Source organism: Anser anser, assembly GCF_964211835.1.
Source record: "Anser anser genome assembly, chromosome: 8".
Classification (NCBI taxonomy): Eukaryota; Metazoa; Chordata; class Aves; order Anseriformes; family Anatidae; genus Anser; species Anser anser.
Genome location: NC_139728.1, coordinates 22,886,212 through 22,900,377, shown reverse-complemented (window position 1 = coordinate 22,900,377; position 14,166 = coordinate 22,886,212). Strand labels below are relative to the sequence as shown.

At 61.9% G+C, this 14,166-nt stretch overlaps 1 protein-coding gene across 2 annotated transcripts in view; it reads left to right on the top strand.

The window, feature by feature from the left end:
• Positions 1-351: 351 nt before the first annotated feature.
• The window catches only part of LOC310903518 (phosphatidylinositol 3-kinase regulatory subunit gamma), a 63,869-nt gene continuing 50,054 nt past the window's right edge, over positions 352-14,166 (top strand). Inside the window, exons 1-7 of one of the 2 annotated variants that reach the window (XM_083846923.1) lie at positions 352-435; positions 1,120-1,696; positions 4,072-4,167; positions 4,384-4,461; positions 9,948-10,079; positions 11,232-11,433; positions 11,621-11,706. In XM_083846923.1, coding sequence (XP_083703049.1) covers positions 1,369-1,696; positions 4,072-4,167; positions 4,384-4,461; positions 9,948-10,079; positions 11,232-11,433; positions 11,621-11,706 — 922 coding nt within the window. In that variant the 5' untranslated portion in view covers positions 352-435; positions 1,120-1,368. Of the gene's footprint in view, positions 436-1,119; positions 1,697-4,068; positions 4,168-4,383; positions 4,462-9,947; positions 10,080-11,231; positions 11,434-11,620; positions 11,707-14,166 lie in introns of both variants that reach the window. The other variant, XM_083846922.1, reaches the window with a different exon arrangement.

Sequence of the window (14,166 nt, the reverse complement as noted above, 5' to 3'; positions counted from 1 at the left end):
TGGGTGTCATGGGGATGGGTGCCCAGGGGATGGGTGCCCAGGGGATGGGTGTCCACGGGATGGGTGCTCAAATGAGGGGTGTCCTGGGAATGGGCATCCAAGGATGGGTGCCGGCGCCTGAATCCCCCCTCCCCATCACCCCTACACACCCCCAACACCCCCCACCCCCCCCACCCCTCAGTGGACTGGACTGGGGGGACCTCCGCTCCCCCATAACCCGGAGCTCTGCGTGTGTGTGTGACACCCCCCGCTCACCCCAACCCCACGAGCACCCCCTCCCCTCTCCCCGGGGGGTGCAGATAGGAGGCAGCCCCCCCCTTTCCATCCCGTCCCCCCCCCGCCCCCGCCGCGCTGCGGTGCCCAGGGGCGGGAGGAGCGAGGCTGACATCACCGCCCCGCCGCTGCCGGGGCCGGCTCCGCTCCGCTCCGCTCCCGGTAAGGCTGGGGCAGGGGGGGGCCGGGGGGGGCAGGAGGACGGATGGACGGAGGGACGGAGGGACGGAGGGACGGCAGGCCGCCCCCATCCATCTCCCGACCGGGGGGAGATCGGGGGTTGGAAGGGAGGGGGAGAAAAAGGAGAGGTGGGGGGGGGGGTGGGGGGGCTTTTCCTTCTGTGCTGTCTCCGGGGGATGTTTTAAAAGGCTTTAAAATAAATCGACAAACCCGTAAATTAAGAAATAAAGGTGAAATCGAACTAAAATCCTGGACACGGGGTTTGGGGGGGGGGGGGAAGGTGGGAGGGGGGCACACAACACCATTCGCTGCTGTCATCTGTCCGAGGGATATTTAAAAAAAAAATTAAATTAAAAAATAAATATAATAAAACAAATCCAAAACCACTGAAACCCTGTATTTTCGCTCGCCCCCGCATGCCGCTTCGGGGCTGCGGGGATGCTGCCCAGCCCGGGTGCCTGTGTTAGAAGCGCGGGGCTCCATCCCTCGCCCTACTTTCCCGACTTGCCGGCACTTTCCCGGTGCGCAGCGGCCGGTCCCTGCTGGCAGCGGGGCTCCCCTGGCCGCCCGCTGCCCCCGGCCCTGGGTGCCCGGGGTGGGGGACACGGCGCTGGCTGGGGTCCCGGTGGTGGCGGGGGGCTGACGTGCTGCGTTTTGCTGTGACAGAGCCTGGGGAGGCCGGTCCCCAGCCCCGGCAGGATGAAGGGCAGAGAGAGAGCAGGCTGAGAAGGGTACGGCATCTTTTTGGGGCCGGCACGCGGGTCAGCAACATCTGCTCCCCTCCACGACCCTTGAGCAAACCCCGCCAAGCCTCACAGTGAATTTGGGACCGGAGGGGTGAGGAGACGCTCTCAGAGGCAGAAGGATCTTTTCCTGCCCAGCAGGATCGGGGCAGCATCACCCGCTCCCATCGCCATGGCCTCCCCGGAGGGGCTGCAGTACCGGGCGCTCTACGAGTACCAGAAGGGCCGGGAGGAGGACCTGGCGCTGAGCCCCGGGGACGTGCTGACGGTCAGCAGGGCCTCGCTGCTGGCTGCCCCCGACTACAAGGACGGGGACGAGCGCAGCCCCCAGGGCTGGCTGCACGGCCTCAACGAGCGCACCAAGGAGCGCGGAGACTTCCCCGGCACCTACGTGGAGTACCTGGGCCCCGTGCGCATCGCCGCCACCGCCGCCAAGGCCAAGCCACGACCCTTGCCCCCGCCGCCCACCGGGCCCCCTGTGCCCACCGGCCAGCCCTGGGGTGAGTGTGGGGACGGGGACACCCCGGGGGTGGCACGGAGCCCGGGCGGATGCGAGCGTTTGGCACGGTTTGGTGGGGACCCCCAACACGCGGGGGGTTTATTTCCATGGGGGATGTGGCGTGGTGCTGGGGGGGGTGTTTTTTGGCAAGGTGTCGGGGTGCCTGTGCTCTGCTGGGGGTGCTGAGCCCCCTCTGACCTCATCATTTATATGGTGGCCAAGTGCATTTGGGCTTGGGATCGCACCGCGGTTGCATAATGTATCCAAGCGAAAAAGAAAAAGCGAGAAAACCCCTTCCAGCTGGGGAGACAAACACGACCCACCAGCCCTGCACAAAACCGTGATCCTCTCTTCCTCCGGGATGTGACAGAGGAGAAATCACTGCTGGTGTGGGGCTGGGGGAGCGGCACCTGCTGGCAAGGGGTCCATGCCCCCAAAATGATTCGGGGCAGCAGCAAGGAGGCTGGGACGGTCGCTTTGGGGACACGGCGAGGCTGCCGGGGCCCCTTGCTGCTGTGGTTCGGAGGACAGGGACCAGCCAGCCCCAGGGTCGAGCCCCCAGCCCAGAGATCATTCTTTAATAGAGGAAACCCCGCTAAAAGCAGGGTCTGGGGGCAGGGGGTGCTGCCACCTGCCGGGCACCCTCCGGCCGTGTCCCTGCGCCCGGTGCCATGGGTGCCCCCCGTGGGGTGGCTTCCCTGCGGGGCACTGGGTGCGTGGGTGCTGCTGCGGGGGGAGCTGGCTGCCCAGGGTCATGTCCTCCTGCTGGCAGACAAGCAGTACCATTTTGCATCATTTTTAACCAAAATCTCCCAGCTGAAGGGCTATTCCTTATAACGAAAACCTCCGAAGTTTTTTTGGGAAGACAACCACTTTTTTTTCTTCTTCTTCTTCTTCTTTTTTTAAATCTTCCCTTGCTGTTTCCATCTCCAGGCAGAGGTTTTGAGGCTCATGCTTGTTTTGGCTGGCTCAAATCCTTATTTTTCTGCAAGACCTGCATGCTGCCCTGTGCACCTTCAGTGCCCCCCGAGCCCTCGTGCTGCTCGGGGGCTCTGCCCACGGTGCCCTGGGCTTTCTCCAGCCAGAGGAAGGGTTTGGCTGGTGGGAGGGAAATGCTGCCTTTCCAAGCCGTGCCCCAGAGCCAGGGCTGGCTCCGCGGGGAGGAATGGTCTTTTTTTAATTAAACGACTTCCTAAAAATGGCTTTGGGACGGAGCCGAGTGCCACTGCTGCACGGGGACTTCCCAGCAGCTCGGCGGCTGCTCTGCCCCGGCCTGGCTGTCCCACAGCGTTGCCTCCCTCCAGCACCCCATCAGGACACCCAGGTCCCTGCCCAGGGCCACCTCCAGCGAAGGACAGGCAGTTATTCTCTGCAGTTGCCACCCTGTTCCCCAAGCTGCCAGCTTTGAAGCCAAAACCCCATTTTCCTTAACCCATCGGTGTGGTGGGAAAGTTTTCCACGGGCTCCCACCCACGTGCTTTGCTTTAAACCCTGCTGTAGGGCTCTCATTTCTGGGCCAGCACCATCTCTGCTCAGCTCCGTGTTACTTTCCTGCCCAAAGTCCTTTTTTTTTTTTTTTTTCTTTTTTCTTTTTCCTTCCTTAAAATTGTTCTGGATTTATTGGCTTCACAGGCGAGCTCTCTGCCCTCTGGCCAGGCAGGAAAAACCGAACTCAGGGAGCGAGCTGGCTGGGCTGCAGCTGGCTTCTGTGGGAAAAAGTCACCCAGAGTCGTTATTGAATTTACCATTATTATTTTTTTTTAAACATAATTCCACCAAAACAGATCAGCTTGCCACATGAAACAGGCGGAGGAGCCCTTGACACACCAGCCTTCCCAGATGCCGTGGGTGCCGGGGCCGCTCTTGTAGCACCTAAGGAGTCCATTCCTCTAGCAGTTACCAAAGAACCAAGCCTTTCTGCCCAAAGCAGGCTCAAACATCTCAAAATATTTTTGCACCAAGTGGAAAAAGTCATTCTAATTGCCTTTAATTAGGGAAGGAAGGAAGGAAGGAAGGAAGGAAGGAAGGAAGGAAGGAAGGAAGGAAGGAAGGAAGGAAGGAAGGAAGGAAGGAAGGAAGGAAGGAAGGAAGGAAGGAAGGAAGGAAGGAAGGAAGGAAGGAAGGAAGGAAGGAAGGAAGGAAGGAAGGAAGGAAGGAAGGAAGGAAGGAAGGAAGGAAGGAAGGAAGGAAGGAAGGAAGGAAGGAAGGAAGGAAGGAAGGAAGGAAGGAAGGAAGGAAGGAAGGAAGGAAGGAAGGAAGGAAGGAAGGAAGGAAGGAAGGAAGGAAATGAATGCCGTGGAAGGAAATACATGCACACAGCAAACCAGGAGTGGGGGAAATGCACTCCAAGCCCCTCTCCCCATCTCTCCACAGCAGGGCTCCCTGGGCAGGCAGAGCACAGCGAGCAGCCGACCCTCCCCGAGCAGGCGCTGACGACCGTGGCCAGGCTCATCGAGGCGCTGGAAAAGCAAGGTACACGCAGCCAAGGTGCTCGAGGGGCACACGTGCAACCGCTCTGCCCTGCCCGTGGCCACCGATACCCCCGAGCATCGCTAGGGCCGAGCCGTGCACCCCGGTACCCACAGTGCATGGGGCGAGGGAACCCCCAGTGTTGCTCCCTGCCTGCTTCCATCGGAGGGGGGATTTGGGGTTCAGGGACTGACCCCCCACCTCCTGGCTGCTCCTCAGGTCTCGACAGCGAGGTGCTCTACACATCGGCCCCCGGCGCACTGGGTGATGCTGAGCTGAAGCAGGCTCTGCTGGCGGGTAAGTCCCGTGCCGCATCCTCCCCCCGTCCCCCGAGTGCCTGGCTTGGAGGCGATGCTTCCACGTGAGCGGGGCTGTGTCAGGGCTGGGTTATGGCTCTGACCTCGTTAGGGCCCTAATTACAGCTCTGTAGGGCGCTGCCTGCATGTGAGCCCCCCCTCAAGCTCGTCTGACCCCGGTGGGGTGCTGCTGGGAGGGATACGGGTGTGGGGTCGGGATGGGTTGTGGGGTGCTGGCACCCGGTGCGGGGTCGGGGCCGCCGTGGGGCACCCTGAGCCTGCCCCGGATGCTGCTGCCTGCAATGGGGGCAGCTCGGTGCGGGGGCCTGGGGGCTGCAGGGCAGAGGGAGCGGCAGAGGAAAGGAAAGGCTGGTTATTATTTTTGGCTGGAGCCCTTCACTAGAAGCTGCCTTTTTTTAGGGAGAGCGAAAAAAAAAAAAAATAATCACTTTGCAAACCTCTCACGTCTCTGTTTGAGAAATGGGGCAGGCAGCACGTGGGTGCGATGGGGAAGAAGGAAACGGGGGGGGGGGGGGGGAAAAGCTCCTTTTTGAGGAGACGGGGAGGGGGGGGGGACGCTGCTGGAAGCGGGGTGCCCCGAGGCACCCTGCGCCCGGCGGGCGGCACTATGGCTCCGGGCACGGCCCCGCAGCCCCGCCAGCTCCCGAGCCGTGTTGCTGGGGAGAAGGGCCGTGATGAAATCGCTATATTAAGCACCATGACTTCATCGCTTCCCCGCTGCAGAGTCCCTGCCGGGCGGGGGAACGGGCTGCGGCGAGCCCCCGGCGCTCCCCGAGAGGTGGCGGCGGCACGGGGGGAGACGCGGGGGTCCCCCAGCCCCAGGGGCATGCTGTGGGTGCCAGGTCCCAGCTGGGGGATGATGCTCAGCAGGATGCAGACGTTGCTCCCCCCCTCCCCGCAGCCTCCTGCAGGTTTTTGTAGCATTTGGGCTGTAAAATAGCCCTAAAAAAAAAAAAAAAGGGGGGGCTGCCCGCAGCCGCTCAGGACCGTGCGCGAGGCAGCAGAGGCCAGGGGCACGTTTGCCCCGTGCTCCGTCCCCACGAGCAGCTCCTCTCCTCCCGTAGCAAAAGCCAAGCTGGATTTTGGGGAACGGGGAGAAATAGGATATGGGGCTGGCAGAGGCTGGGAAACAAACCCTGTCTCGGCTGGGGGGAAAAGCAGGTCTGTGGGAGAGACGTTGGGGTCCCTCCGGGGGTGTCGGCTTCCTGGTGAATGCCCCATTTACGCCGGGGTTTGGCAGTCGTGGAGGAAAAGTGAGAAAGGAGAAAGGGGTAAAAAAGTTTGCATGTTGGTTTTCAACCCCCCCGAATTTTAACACATGGGTGGGGGCAGGCAGCAGGGAGGGGACACGTGTCCCCCACCCCCGGAGCTGCCCCATTTCTCCAACACATTGAAATTCGGGGTGTCCCAGCTTGGCTGGGTGCTGCCCCACTGCCACGGGAGCAGGATGGGGACAGGGGGTGACATCTCTTGGGACTCGGCGTTTGTATCAGAGCTGCTCCCAGGGTGACGGAGGGGTCCTGTGCTGCTCGGGGTCCCACGTGCCCCTGTCCCGTGTCCCCTCCTGGTGACACGCAGCGGGCAGAGGTGGATTGGAGCCGCTGTCTCCAGGCGTGCCGTGCCGTGCCGTGCCGTCTTGCCATCCTCCCCGCTTTGATCTCCGGCCCCGGCGCGGCGCAGTCTGCCTGGAGACACGCTCACGTGCCCGGGAATTAGGTCAGGGCTCAGTGGGGATTAGCGGGGGGCGGTGGGCTCTGCGAGCTGCTGCTGGGCAGAAAGCGACGGGTCGGAGCGGGGAGCACCCCGGGGTGCCTCGTGCGTGGGTGCCCGGGGAGGGAGCGCTCCAGGCAGGGTGGCTGTGCTCCCCCGTCCTCACCCCTAGGACACCAGGAGGGATTTGGGGTCTCCAAGCACTCCGTTTTCCCCTGGCCAAGCCATTAACTGTGACTTTAGTCCCCAAGGCGAGGCGCCCCGCTGCCTGCTCTGCTCTGCGTTTGTACCTGGAAATAAACCTGCGGCGGTCAGAGGCTGGGCAGAGGCATGAGCTCATCTGTTATATTTGGTGGGGATGAGGGAAGGGTAAATTAGTGGTCTCCTGTGACTCACGTCGCGGGGCTGGGACCCACGCCTTCCCAATTTCGGCTCCAGGCACCCCTGGGAGGGGTCCCAGCTCTGCTGCCCCCCAGGACGGGGTGCACAGCGGGGTGAAACCCAGTTGGGGGGGGAGATACGGGGCTGCTGGAGCTCGGGGCAGGGGCAGGGACCGCATGGGCAGCCACCAAGTCCCCGGCACAGGGCGACCACCGGGCTGGCACAGGGACATTGCGACAGTGCTGAGTCAAAGCCAGGGAAATTCCCCAGGGAAATCCCCGCAGCGGGATGTCCGGCAGGCTACACCCGATGGGATCAGGTCCGGGGGTTGTGCAGGTCCTCGCGCTGACACAGGTGGGAGGAAGGCTCCAGATGTAGAATTTAATGACGTGTTTAGGGTGTTTAGGGTGCCCCTCTGCCACGGGGACCACGCACCCAGCAGCATCATGCTGCAGCAGCTGACGGCGCAGAGCGGCTGCTTACCAGGACCAGCTCAAATCTCTCGTTCCCCAAAATCCCCCCACTGCCGTGTCCTGGCGGAGCGTCCCCTGCCTCTACTCATGCCGCAGTCTGGGTGTGCGCCACGGGGCCGCCTTACTCACACCTCCCTCGCTGCTGCTGCCGGGAGAGGCCCGGGCATCTCCCACCCCGCCTGACTCAGCCCCGGCCCCCCGCTCCTGGGGGGGCTCTGCCCACGCTGCAGTGTGGGGTCTGGGGGCCTGGTCCCCTTTCCCTCCCCGGGGTGCTCCAGGTGACCCATGGCCACGGGTTTTGGGGTGTTTTCCTTCTTTGTGGCACCGGATGGGGTCCCTCTGTCCCTGCCCTGCAGCTGGGGGGGGACGGGGGACGGAGACCTCCAGGAAGGGGCAGAAATGTCTGGAGAGCCTCAGGGGAGCCGTGACTCATCCTGCAGCATCATTAGCTTCTTACAGGGGTTATCATCTCCCTCCGAGCGGGGGGGCAGAGCCCTGCCTCAGGGTTAATTAACCCTCCCCAGGCCACCAGCCCAGCCTCCCATCGGGGAGCACCCCGGGGAGCACCGAGGAGGGGAGCTGGGGCAGGGGGATGTGACCGCGTGTCCAGGAGGCTGGGGACAGCAGAGTAGAGGCCACTTCTATCCAACCCACCGAGGAGACCTCAGGGGAGCAGCCCCATCTGAAATTAATTGCTGCAACCCCTCTCCGGTCTCCCCATCGCGGCACTCTCGGGGTGCAAGGATGTTTTGGAGACTTGCTTTGAAATCGGCTGCGCCTTCCCTTTGAACGCGCCTCCGAGCCTATGCAAATGAGCTAATTAGGCCATGTGGAGCCCCGGGCTGATTGCCTGGGGCCAGCACTCGTTGGCATCCCCTTCCAGCACCGAACAGGCTGCAGCTGCCCTCCCCAGTCTGCGCCAGCACCGTCTGACAGCTCCCCAGCGAAACCCCCGCGGCGAGCATGGGCTGCGCCGAGCCGGGGCGGGTGAAGGAGGATTTTTGGCTCATCCCTTCCTGCCCGGCCTAAGGGGAAGCAGGCGTCCTCTTCGCTCATCACCACGCGCGAAACCTTGAGCACCAAGCTTGGTACGGGGACAGGAGCCACCCCGCGGCTCCCCCAGCCCCTCCTGGGCACAAAGACACCGGGACGCGGCCACGGGGGCTGCCACAGGCACCCATCCGGCAGCATCCCAGGGTTTTAGCCATGCTCTGGGGGGTTTCAGCCAAAACCAGGGGCTGGAGCATCTCCTGGGACATCGATGGCCAGCTGAGGGGTCCAGCAGCGCAGCTGGGTGATGGGAACGTGTCAGGCGAACCCTTCCCACGGGCACTTTTCCATTTCTTTTTTTTCAGATTTTTCTTTATCCTCTCCCAGCCCCGCGGCGCTGCCTTTGCCCCGGGTCGCCTTCGGCCACGCTGGCGGCGCGGTGCCTTTTGTCAGGCTCGGGTGGGTTTGTGGCCAGCCGGGTGCTTGCTCCTGAAAATGAGGTAGCGTCTCCAGCCGCTGGGTTAAAGGCTTCGCCCCGGGGATTGTTCAATCTGTTTGCTTTCCCGTCAGCCAGCCAAGGGCCGGGCACCGAAGGGAAGGCAGCGAGGTCCTGCCGGTAAGGGAACTGCCACAATTTCTTGTCCCAGAGCAGGGGGAGATGGGCACGGGCCTTGTCTGCCCGGCCACGGTGCGGACATCTCGGGGAGATGCCCTCCAAAAGCCCACCAAGGTCCGGAAGGGGAGACCCAGCTCGGGGTGCCCGAAACCAGCCTCCGGTGGGAGCCAGAGTGCTCCCAGCCTGACCCTAGGAAATGGGGTTTTTCACCGTGTTGGGATCATAACCCCACTGCCAGCCAAAATGGTTGGAGGCTTGGGGCATTTTCTGCTGGAAAATGCTGCTCTTTTGGAGACAGAGCATCTCCCCGAATGCAGATTTTGGTAAAGCTGCATTTGGTGATAAAAACGCAGAGAGGGGAACGGCAGGGGGTGCAGACCTTGGCAAACCCACCGCCTTGCTCCTAGATCTCAACGTACCCAGCCACGTGGGACCTGAAATGCCATCGCTAAAAAACTGCAAACCCTGCTCTTTTATCTCAATAACCTCACTTAGAAGAGAAATTTAGTTTCTATAAACGAACCATTTCAATCGGTCTCAAATACCTTGGGATTTCCTCCCCCCCCCCCCCCCCGCCCCCTCCAAGATTTCTCCTGTGAGGAAAATTTCAAAACCTTCGCTTTTGGCTCCAGCTCGGACCAGAGCCAGATTTTGAAACCTCGAGATCTTTGCAAAAGGGGACGTGTGTGTCCCCCCACCCCGGGCCGCCGGGCTGGGACCTCCAAGACAAACGCATGAGGCAATGCCTCGGCGGGCGGCTGAAGTCACGTCCCCATGCCGAGCTGGCCACGGGGCTCGGAGGGACAACGGGGCATGTTCCTCCGAGTGCTGACCCCGTTTTGGGATGATCTCAGCCCTCCTCACGTGCTTTGCCCCGTTGCTCAACCCCGCAGCATCTTCGCCGCCCGCTGGGCATCTGTGATTTGGGGCTGGGGGAGGCGATGGCATTTTGGGTACATTCACGGTGTTTTGGGATGGCTGGGGTGTTTTGTTTGGGGCGTATTTCTTCGGGGTCGTAGTAGAAGGGAGGATGAGCCTTGGAGGATGAGCGTTGGAGGATGCCAGAGCCCCCACCCCACGTGCCAGGCGCTGTCCGTACAGTGACACGCTGTCCCCGGGCACACCAACCCCAAAGCCGGTGGAGACGGGACAGGAACGGTGGCAGGGTGGTGGCACCGGGAGCTGCCACGCGCGGGGCAGCAGGGCACGGGCAGGGAAATCCCCCCACGTCCGGAGGAAGGATGGAAGGCAGCGGGATGTGCAGCGGGCTCAGGGCTCCCGACGGGTTTCTTGCAGACCCCTCGGCCGTCGACATGGACCTGTACGGTGCCCAGACGCTGGCCGAGGCCCTCAGGTGGTACCTCCAGGAGCTGCCAGCCCCTCTCATCCCCCCCGCTGTCTGCACCGACTTGCTCCACATGGCTCAAGGTAAGCACAGTCGGGGTCTCCCCATGTTTTGTGGGGTGGAAGAGATTTGGGAAGCCCCTGCAAGGAAAGCTCCCAATACCTCCAGCTCCTGCCCCCATCCCCTGGGGATGCTGCCCTAAGGTTAGCTTTTGGCTTTATATGGGCAGGGAAAATTCTTTGCTTTTTCAGCTCAGGATGCTGCAAGCGCCTTTAGGGCCCCGCGAGCTTTTCAGCCTCTCGTGCAGACAGATGGGACTGTCGAGTTCGTGGCTTTAGTTGAATTTTGTGGGCGAAGTGGCACACCTGGGGCTCACAGCCAGCAGCAGACGGGGTCCCTGGCCTGTCCAGCGGGAATAAAACACATTGCCACGAGGTCTCCCACCTGGTCAGACCCTCTCCTTCCCCCCGGTCACCTTTGAAATCAGATTTCCCCCTTTGACACCAGCTCTCCCCGGTCGCTGAGCCTGCCATCCCCTTGGCAAGGGCCCTGGGTGAGGAAGAGGAGGGACAACGCAGCCATCCACGCTGCCCCGAGCAGACACGCTGCCAGCAGAAATCCCCCTGGGCTGGGGGCACGGGGCCGCTGCCTTCCCCTTCCCCGTCGGAGAGGAGAAATCAAAGGCTGCCTCCCTTCCAAGGATAAAAACGCAATTAGGAAGCAATTAGCTGGGTTGCCTCGTTAAGCAGCTTCAAAGGGAAGCGCCTTCCCCCTGCAGCCCAGGCTGCTCGCTCCTGTGATGAACAGAGGCAGAACCACCGGGGCTTTCAAAAAATATATATATAATTTAAAAAACACCCCCCAAAAAAAACAAATCTCTGGGGAGAAGAGTCCTGGACCTGCCGGGATACAGCTCCAGGGTCCTGAGGAGTGATGCTGGAAGCTCGAGGTGCCCACGGGCACGTCCCTGCACCTTGCAATATCCCGTGTCCCCCCGGCGACAATGACAGTGCCATGTCACCAAAAAAAAAGGGTGACACCAAAAAACGCCCCCCCGCATATTTCTCCTGGCAAATCCTTTACCTCCCAGCTTGCTTTTTCTGCTGGGAGACCCATGTGTCTGCACACAGGATGGGGTGCAAAAAACAGGGATTTGGGGAGGGATGTATGGAAACAAACCAAGGCTCCATGGGGAGCAGAGATTCCCCCGACCTGATTTCTCCCCTCTTTGGCAGAGACCCCGGGCCTGGAGGAGTGTGGCCAGCGAGCCCGAGCCCTGCTGGCCCCCCCGGCCCTGCCGCAGCCCCATGTGCTGCTGCTGCAGGATCTGGCCCAACACCTCAGCCGCCTCTGCCAGGGCTCCCGCAAGAACCGGCTGTCGGCACGGCTCCTCGGGGAGCTCTTCGGGGAGCTGCTCCTCCGCCCCGCTCCCTCCAGGTGAGCCGCCCACGTCCCCCCTCGTCCGTCCATTTTGCAGCAGTTGAGGAGGGAATTTGGGGTCGGGAGGAGTTTTGTTGTGTGCCACCTCCTTATATCTACTGGGGAGCCTTGGGGTGGTCGGCTCGGGGACCCCCGGGGATGTCCTGCTGCTGGCACCCTCACGGCCACCCTGTTGTCCCCGCAGCACCGAGGCGAGCCCCGAGCTCTGTGCGAGGATCCTCGAGTCCCTCATCGTGGCCAGCGAGGCAGCGGAGGTGCCGGCAGCCCCCGGTAAGGGACACGCGGCCGGAGGGGGGGTGGCGGGGGGCAGAGCTGGTGGCACGGCTCGGGGATGGTCACCGGGGGGTCCCGTCCTGCCGTGGGCTCTCAGGAAGGCAAAGCTCAATGGGATCTGGCTGCGGTTTGGGAAGGAAAATATAGCACTGCAACAATAACGTGACAAGAGATCGTGAATCAGAAGCAAATCTGGATTTACGATTTGGACTTGCGTTTAATTTTTCCAGTGTGCAGAATAAAATGGCACCCTAAGCAAGGCCAGCCCCAAAACACAGCCCCCTCCGTGGTGCATCCGTCTCCAGCTGATGGGATGGGGATGGCAACGGGTGCCTTGCACGTGTCTCTGTGCCTGGGCAAGGAGCTGGCAGTGTGGTTTCCCCAGGGTGCCAACGAGCCCACAGCTTCTCCCAGCCTTTAACCCCACGCTCCCTAATTAAGCTCATTTTCCTACCGGCACCAGCGTTTGCCTCCAGCGTCTGTTTGCTCTTTGCTTCTACTTCGGTGGTTTAAGTCCCAGCCCTCTGCTGGCCTCGTTCCGCTCTGCCCCTCCTGTTTGGTGGCAGTTTGTGTCCCATCCTTGTCCCAAGCCCCCGGACGTTCCTCCGGTGCTGGTGCAGCACTGTGCCCCCCGGATGGGATGCGGCACATCCCGAAGGATGGACACGGCAGGGAGGAAGGGTGCTGGTGGCACAAACCACACACCCTGAGGACCGTGGAGGTCCATCCCTGCAGGATCCCGTCCCCAGCCAAGACCCAGCCACGTCCCTGTCCCCGCACCGAGCCACCCGGGAGCCGCAGCAGCTTCCAGACTTCCCACTCGGAGATCTGTCGGCGCTGGCCCCGGGGACTCCGGCCTCCGTGCGCTCCCTCCCTGTAATATATCTGGGTCCCTGTCATCGCCCTGCGGCACTTGGGGGGGCGGCTGGGCCGGGCAGGATTACAACTCCTAATATCCCCCATAAATCAGCCTTTCAGTCCCACCGGCTGATTTATGGCTGTCGCCCCCGAGATCGGGGCGTCTCTTCCCCCGCCGATCCAGATGTCGGGCAGCTGTGGCCCGGCCGTCCCCAGGCTCTGCCTGACGGTGGCATTCTCACTGACATCCCCAGACCCTGCGGTGGCACTGGTCACACCCGCCCCAATCCAAGTAGAGGCAGGCAGGATTTTGGGGTCCCCATCCCCTTTTGGGGTTCCGATCTCCTCTAGGGGTGCGAGCCAGGACAGCCGCGTGCCCCCAGACGGGTCCGGCTGCTCCCTTCGCATCCAGAAGCGAGGACGTGATTACTCGGCTGTCATCACGTTCGGATGTCGGGAAGCTTAATTAAATGCCTGCAAAGCACTCGGGGGAGCTGCGGATGAAAGGCGCTCTATATAAAGCGCGAGGAATTATTATTAGGCAGGGTCCGCGCGCCTCCGGCCCGGCCCGGCCCCCCGCGACCTGGCACCGACATTATTTTGGTGCGCGTGTGGAGCGGTGGCTCTGTAATTCCCCGTGTCGAGGAGCTATAAATACCCTGCAATAACACGGCGGGTGTGTGCAAACAGCCCGGGAATAGGAGCCGGGAGCTGACACGGAGGAAACCGCGGTGTGACCTCAGGCTGACTCAGGCACAGACGTACCCGGTGCGAGCGGGGGGCGCGGGGCACCACGGGGGTACGGGGACGGTGGGTATGGGGTCGTGTCTGGGATGGTGACCCCAGGAGGCTCCCATCAGGACCCGTATCAGCAGCAGGGACTGCGTCCAGACCTCCTCGCTGCGCCCTCCAGCAGGTGCCCAAAGGCACCCCAGGGACACGGGGGCATCTCGGGGAGCAGGGGGGCACAGGGGGCACACAGAGCCCCCGAGCCCTGGGGGCTGTTTCCCGAGCTGGGCGAGGGGGAGAGAAGGCGAAGGGAAGCAGTGATGTAAATACCGGCTCAGCTGAAGGAAGATGACTTCATCTCCTTTTTCCTCTCCTGCTGCTATTTATAGGCACTTTAATTTACTCCCCTTTGCTTTATTATCTCTCTGGCAAGCCGTTAGCCCTCAGACAGCAGGATGCTTTTATTCACCATGCAGCAAAGTCTGGTGAAAAAAAAAAAAAAAAAACACGCCACCACCCCAAAAAAAAAAAAAAAGAAAGTCAAAAGCAGAGGCAGGAGACAGGGAAAGCAAACAGAGCGCTGAGGGGACAGGAGCATCACTGTCCTTCGGTGCAGATTTTGGGAGAAAACGCGTGGATTTCAGCTCCTTTTGGGGATGAGCTCCTTCGGAGCAGGGTTTTAGCGGAGAACAGCCTGGCGGTTTCCAAGCCCAGGCCTTCCCCAGGGGGCCGTGCTGCTGGCAGGGGACAGGGCCAGCTGTCCCTCCGCAGGACACCCGTCGTGGCAGCCACCCCGGCATCGCTCTCTCCGTCTCCGCTCCGCGTCAGTCCCCTCATCGCGACAGGCCGGTGAGCGTGCCAGGAAGGGGA